Source organism: Podarcis raffonei, chromosome 14 (assembly GCF_027172205.1).
Source record: "Podarcis raffonei isolate rPodRaf1 chromosome 14, rPodRaf1.pri, whole genome shotgun sequence".
NCBI classification, from domain to species: Eukaryota; Metazoa; Chordata; class Lepidosauria; order Squamata; family Lacertidae; genus Podarcis; species Podarcis raffonei.
Window position 1 is genome coordinate 52,828,324 of NC_070615.1, and position 7,050 is coordinate 52,835,373.

A 7,050-nucleotide genomic window follows, 5' to 3' on the forward strand; every position below is an offset into this window, starting at 1 on the left:
TCAGAAATGGCTCTGAAAGTTGCGCGTCTTTCTAAAGAGGACTTTGAACCCTTCTATGACCTTCTAAAACAATTGCAGAAAGATTTAGCAGTGGAAAAAGGAATGCAGCCTTCAAAGGTTTTTAGAGATGAAATCAAAATGGAATTGAAAGACTTGCCTACGAAATTTACTGAACTCCCTTCTTCAGCTAATGAAGCTTTGGATTTAGGAATATGCCATAAATCCACCATTAAAAGACTCATTAAAACTGCATCAGACTTGCAACTTCATATGGAGTCCTGGGAGGATAGGAGTAGAATGGATAATTTATGACTGAAAGGAGCTCCGGAAAACAGGTATGAAAGCCCTTTTTGTTAACTTTTAAGCGTGAATGCATACAGCATACAGAGAATGCCTGAGGCTTTGGCAACACAACACCCCCCCAGACAGCAACCCTGTGATAAAATAGCAGCAATTTTTATTATTTCAGGGCAGTTCACAGGATAAAATTGCAATATAAAAACAAAATACATAAAGTAAAACCGAAAACAACCCAGTAACACCCCCCAACACATTTTAAAAGGGCAAAGGCTTGGTTAAAGAGGAATGTTTTTGTCTGGTGCCTAAAGGTGTATAATGGAAGCGCCAGGAGAACCTTCCTGGGGAGAGCATTCTACAAGCGGGGAGCCACTGCAGAAAAGGCCCTGTTCTCATGTTGCTGCCCTCCAGACCTCACGTGGAGGAGGCACATCAAGAAAATGGCACATTCCTCCTTCAAAGAAGCAGCTAAGAAAGTAGCAAGAGAATGAACAGAATTTATCATGGAAGGGAAGAAAGTCCACTACAAAAAAGGAACCTCAAAAAATACTACCCTACATGCTGCTGGAGTGAAATACTGATGGGGCTTCCCATTTAAACTTATTTTGCAGACAGCAATACTGATAGGGCTCAGCTAAAGGAAAAGTGTATATGCGATATAAGACTGTGACACCAGATGGTGCTGTGGAGTCCCATCTTTCCTTGCCTGATTTCCCTGTATGAGTTTACAATGCATTTAACTTAATCCCTTCTTTGACATCTCTAGATCCAGCCATCCTCACCATTCTGGCTGAAGCCAAACTAGCATTGGGAACAATTGGAGTTCCAATACACAGACCAGGTGGAGGAGAGAAACAGGCAATATGGATGGCAAGGAAGGTCAAAGAGAAATAAGAAGCCTAAGAGTTTCTTAAAGAAATTAGAAATATCATTCTTCTGCTTTTAATTTTTAATTTTTAATTTTATAACTATATTTTATAGTTTTTTCTTAATTTTTAATTTTTTAATTTTAATTTTTAATTTTAATTTTTATAACTATATCTCATATATTATGCTAAGTGGAGAATATGGCAAGGGGGGAGTGAAGGAAAGCTGAAACTGGCATTTCTTTTATCTTTGCAAGAGAAAATTCAATATTCTTAACATATTGAGCTGTTTGAAGTTGGGGCAGGGAGTGTGAGCTGTCTTGCCCCCTGTTCATATGCCATGCCTGTGGACTCTTAAATGTGATGCTCTGTTGCACAGGTGTATTAAATTCCATATAAATTAAAACAGTGAAATCTCAGAAATAGAACCAACTCTCTTTGGTAGCACCAGTAATGCTGGAAGATGTAACTAAAGTAATTAAGAAACTTAAACCACACAAGGGACCTTGAATCTCTTGAAAGGGTAGGTTGGATTGGTTAAAATAATATTACCAAATATATATTTATATTTGTTTCAAACCCTATCTGTTTCAACAAATACTCTAAGGATATGGTAAAAAAAATGATTGTAAGCTTGAGTCATCACAGCAAGAGTCCTAGTCTGCACCTAACTGTATTATATCAACTTTCTCAGAGAAGGGTAAATGGGTCTGCCATACCATGATGTGGCCCATATAGAGAATGTCATTAGTATGATATTCAGTGTAAAAGAGAAGATTTGGATGCAACTGAAATTAGATGAACCTGAGCAACACAGAATATCAGGCATCCCATTTTTGAATAACAACAAAACTTTTGTAATGATAACAAACCCATTTGCAAAAGCAGAATTAGAGATCTGGCAATCCTGGATATAAAAATCAGCACCACCTATACAGATTTCCTTTGCGTTGCACCCCTCCTTCGACGCGTCTGATAGAAAACTGATGGATATGAAATGGAAAGAAAAATGCTTGTGCAGATTGATTCACTTTTATAAAAATGATGTTTTTCTCACGGCAAATCATGGAAAGAATTGAGGGTTGTAATGTGAATTGGCTATTAGGTGATATGTACTATCTCAAGTCCAACAGCTGAATCTCAAGCAATTAGACCTTTCACACAATTTGAAAAACTGATTCTGAATATCACTGAACACCGCCACCCAAAGAATAATATCGGTTTTATGCAAAATACTCACTGACCTAGCCATTGAACAATGCTTGACTATTAAGCAAAATTGGGGAAAGGACTTAGGCATGGAAATTGTTCCATGTCATAGATATGTGCATAGCTGTCAACCTTTTTTTTTTGGTGGGAAATTCCCTTATTTCAGCGCCATTTCCCGCTGCTATCCCGGATTGTTAGATATCCTGTAGACTGTCTCCAGGACAGGTGAGGCTGCTGGTCCCTTATTTTCGAGGTTGCTGATCCCTTATTTTCAAACCTGAAAGTTGACAGCTATGAATATGTGAATTGGTGCAACCATTTTGGGAAACTGCATTGGCAGAAATAAGCAAAATTATAAACCAGGATGTACATTGCAACCATGTCTAGGTTTATTAATAATATTTAAATATACAGTGGTACCTTGGGTTACATACACTTCAGGTTACACACTCCGCTAACCTAGAAATATTACATACGCTTCAGGTTAAGAACTTTGCTTCAGGATAAGAACAGAAATCGTGCTCTGGCGGCACGGCAGCAGCAGGAGGCCCCATTAGCTAAAGTGGTGCTTCAGGTTAAGAACAGTTTCAGGTTAAGTACAGACCTCCGGAACGAATTAAGTACTTAACCCAAGGTACCACTGTACTCAAATTATCACACGAGGAACTTGTCACTTTTTTCTGGTAGTGGCAAGATTGCCTATAGCATGAGACTAAAAAAGGAAGCTCACCTATAGATCACACAGTGGAAGCAGAATGTGTAAAATGCTTTATCTGAGAAGCTAAGAGAATACATGCCCTGAATCGATGCTTCGGATATGGATGGTTTTGTTGAAATACGGCACCTTTTTAAAAATAAAACATTGAATTGAGCTTCTCGGACGACTGGCGCCCACAAACTCCGTGTATGGATTTATGGGAGAATTTGACACTATAATAGTCTTCTGCTCTGGGGGTGGGTGGGGAGAAACCAATTGTTTTGATAATATTTGTGTTTATATTCTTTTCTTGAAAATGAATAAAATGCTTTAAAAACCAAACGTGTTTACCTCCCCCCCTTGCTTTTCCCTTAAGGGGTGGGGTTTGTGTGGTCGCCTCTGCCCCCACCCCATGGAGGTGGGGAAAGAGGAGCGGGGCCCCTCTCCTCTCTTTGCGCCAAAGCCCAAACTGGCCTCTGCACCTTCTTGGGGCAACTGGAAAGTCGGCGGCATCAGCATTCGGCCACAACTGGCCATCATCCTTCCTGAGCTGCTGCTTCCTGGGGCGGGGGGGGGTCCTGCAACCCTCGCACAAAGCCGCCCCCCCCCCGGCCCCGGAACTGGAGAAGAAGCTGACACCCAGGCTCGGCCTCCTTATCTGTCTCGTCCCCCCACAAGGCCTGCTGCCCCTCCCTGAGCGGTTGTGCCTGTTGCTGCCTGGGTGGGGTCCTTCTCCTGCCTGCTGCTGGGAAGGAAGCAGCCCCCCCCCTTGCCACGTGCCTTTCCCCATTGCTCTGGTCATCGTGATCTCGGGGGACTGGAGCCTGAGGCGCCCCCCTGCCTGCGCGGAGACCTCTCCCTGCGCCCTTCTCGGCGTGCGGATGTTTTTTGGGGGGCTGTCCTCCCCATCATTGAGTGGAAGCAAAGAACACCTAGGATGGGGGTGGTTTGAGCAGCCTCCCTTTCATGGGCGTAGCCAAGAGGGGGCAGAGAGGGGCAGCTCCCCTAAATCAATAGAAATCAACATAAATGCATAGCTAACGTAGGTTCTGCCCCCCTAACAAAAGGCCTGCCCCCCAACAAAAATCCCATGCCACCTTTACGGCAGTTCCTGCATTGCAGCGGGTTGGGCTTTATGACCTTTGGAGTGCCCTGCAATTCTGCGATTCTATGCTGTTCTTTCTCAGCACAGGGGTGTAGAGGGGAAAGCCGCAGGCTTGCCGGTCCTCCACTTCCCCGAGGTACGAAAAGGCTTGATGGTGAATAAACTCATTTATTACCCAGTCTTCACCATCCCTACGGACAGCCTCGAGGGGAGAGCCGTCGAGGGCTCCTCCGAAGTCCGTCCAGCCCCCCCAGCCGTCCCCCAAAGAGAGGTGAGGGCGCAGCGCTGCACTTGAAAGAGCCCAAAGCTTTATTAGGAGGGAGAAGACGGGGAGGGCGCCCGGGCAAGCCCGTCTTGCCCTGCCTAGCGGTGGCAGGAGGTCAGGACGCGGGCGACGCTGTCCAGGAATTTGTCCACGGAAAGGAGAAGCGCCGGGTCGAGGGAGCCGCGGCTGTGGGCACCGACGGTCACCAGGATGCAGTGGTTAAGGCACTGTGGGAGAGAGAGGAGAGCGCCAGCGTTAGAGAGAGAGAGCAGGACCCTGGGCCGCCCGACGGGGAGGGCAGCGGGAGGCCGGGGCAGCCTCGGGGAGCGAGACTCACCTCGAAGCTGCTGGGCGACACCTGCAGCTGGAAGGCGTGCAGCTCGCTAAGATGGCCGAGGGCGCCGGGCAGGTCGTCCAGGTTCTCGACGGCGCAGCTGAGCGCGTCCACCACCTTCTTGCCCAGCGCCTTCAGCTGGGCCGAGTCCGGCGAGAGGTCGAGGTGGTGGAAGTAGGTCTTGGTGGTGGGGTGCGCCGCCATCAGCCTGCGGGACGAGGACAGGGTCAGGCCAGCGGCCTCGCCGTCGGGGTTCCAGCCTCCACCCACGGACGGCAGACCTGGGGAGGGTCCCGGAGCCGGCGGGGAGGACTTACCTGGTGAGCACCTCGACGCCCACGGCTTCGGCGTGTCTGCTCACGGGGACCCAGATGGCCCGCACGCGCTGCTTGTCTTCCTCGGTCAGCCCCATCTTGGCAGTGGGGCGTCCTGGGCGCCGCGCGCGCAGGCAGGCAGCTTGTAATCGGCGCTGCGCAGGGGGCCTCCGACCCAGAGGTCCCGCCCTTCACAGCTGCGTCTGGGCGCCGCAAGGAGAGGCCTTGCGTGGGCACCCATAGCTGGCTGAAGGCCAGCAAGGCGCAGAGGCCCGGTGGGGACGCGCCGTGGCGCCTGGCTCAGTTTCTTTCCCTGTTTTCGAGCGCTTAGAACTCAGCCCCCCCTTCACCCCCCAAGTCGGTGAATTCGTTTATGGGTCATTTTTATCCCTCCCTTTCCAGCAGACTGCCGCTGGAGGCGGCTAAGGCTCAAAGGGAGGTGCATCAGACGGGCAAATCAGGTGGACCCACAGACCACAGTCGAGGCCACTTGGAGCCGGCGGACGTCTGCTTCTCTCCGATGGGCTTTGGGCACCTTCCCCGGAGGCTTGTCGCTTGCGGGGGCTTTTGGGTATGCCTCTGCGAAACACCCCGCCGCCCCCGTCAGCCTAGAAACTCTTCGGGTGACCCGGGCCAGTCACAGTCCACCCAATCCTCTTTGAAAGCCTTCCAAGTTGGTGGTCGTCACTGCCTCTTGTGGGAGAGAGTTCCATGTGCTGCCTGAAGAAGGACTTCTTTTTCTGTGTCCTGAATCTTCCTGCATTCAGCTTACTTTGGTGTCCACAAGTTCTAAATGAGTGTGATAACAGAGAGAGAGAAACTATTCTCTACCCGTTTTCTTCATGCCATGCGTAATTTTATAGACTTCTATCATGTCACCGGTCCCTCGTATTTCCTGTAAACAGGGGCTCCCCAGGCCCCAGTGTAACCCACCCAGAGGGTCCGTGGAACAACTCTTCCTGACGTCCTGTTTTTTGGGGGTCGTGGTCTCTCGCAAGAGCACAGCGCCCCAATACGATGCACGCTTCCGCCCCTTCCCTCCACTGATACCTTAAAGCTTCGCAGGGCGCCATCCCCGAGCTACCGCCGCCCTCCCCGAGTCTCTTCCGCAGGTGCCTTCAGCCCGTCTCCCGCGACCAAGCACCTTGGATCACCCTTCCGCGGAGAAGGGGACAAATATCCTGCAAGGGCCCCCCTTCTTTTAAATGCTGCGTTAGTTTAACCCAGGAATTCTGCTGCATTCTCACGGACGTTTTTTGCACCCACTGTGCTGCCCACAAGCATGCACGGAAAAAGTGTGCGTGTGGATAGGAATGCAGGTGCATGCAACCCACCCTGGACGCCTCTCATAACCGCTACTGTGTTGGTGAAGGGCGTGGGGGACACACTTTGGTTTAAGTCCGCGGCAAAGGCCTCAACTTCCAGGAAAGTCTTGAGGCCTCCACTCCTCGGCACGTGGTGACTCTCCATTTGAGCTCTTCCTTGCCCGCCTTGCTCCGTAGATTATTTCCGGGAAACCCCGCCCCCCTCCTTAAACCAGCTTTTTATTTCAAGTATAAAACTGGAATGATTAGAGGCTTCGTGTTTCGTTTTTGTTTTGTTTTCCAATTTTTTTATTGATTTTCCAAATTTATAACAAATAGAAAAAGAATATCAAACATACAAACAAAGAAACATTTATCTTAACTGTAATAATTCCACTTTTGTTAACCTTGTTAGGTGACTTCCACAAATCCCTCTGGCTGAGTTTCCATATAAATCATTGTAGCAGTTTTCCAAAACTATTTTCACATAAAATTTACTTAGTCAAATTAACATCTATCTTTCTTTTCATTTAAACTTTAAACATATTATTCTACAACACCACATATTTAAATCCTAGGCCTATCTGATATTCACAAGTAATTTTATTTAAATTGAAATATATTAAGAAACCAGAAGCCTTTCTACTTGGAATAATAGG

General features: G+C 48.1%; 1 protein-coding gene across 1 annotated transcript; it reads right to left on the reverse strand.

The window, feature by feature from the left end:
* Nucleotides 1–4,460: 4,460 nt before the first annotated feature.
* On the reverse strand, nucleotides 4,461–5,348 carry LOC128401282 (hemoglobin subunit alpha-like). Its single transcript, XM_053364100.1, has 3 exons — nucleotides 5,091–5,348; nucleotides 4,777–4,981; nucleotides 4,461–4,666 (listed from the first exon to the last, which is right to left on the reverse strand). Exons 1-3 carry the CDS (start codon nucleotides 5,183–5,185, stop codon nucleotides 4,538–4,540), a joined length of 429 nt encoding a protein of 142 aa, XP_053220075.1. The 5' UTR covers nucleotides 5,186–5,348; the 3' UTR covers nucleotides 4,461–4,537.
* Between the last annotated feature and the right edge of the window lie 1,702 nt (nucleotides 5,349–7,050).

Excerpts from the sequence above, each read along its gene's own strand:
- LOC128401282 (XM_053364100.1), bottom strand. The coding sequence starts at position 5,185 with ATGGGGCTGACCGAGGAAGACAAGCAGCGCGTGCGGGCCATCTGGGTC. Across the intron at positions 4,982-5,090 it reads GGCGTCGAGGTGCTCACCAG|GCTGATGGCGGCGCACCCCA; the intron begins GTAAGTCCTCCC and ends CTCGTCCCGCAG. Across the intron at positions 4,667-4,776 it reads TGTCGCCCAGCAGCTTCGAG|TGCCTTAACCACTGCATCCT; the intron begins GTGAGTCTCGCT and ends TCTCTCCCACAG.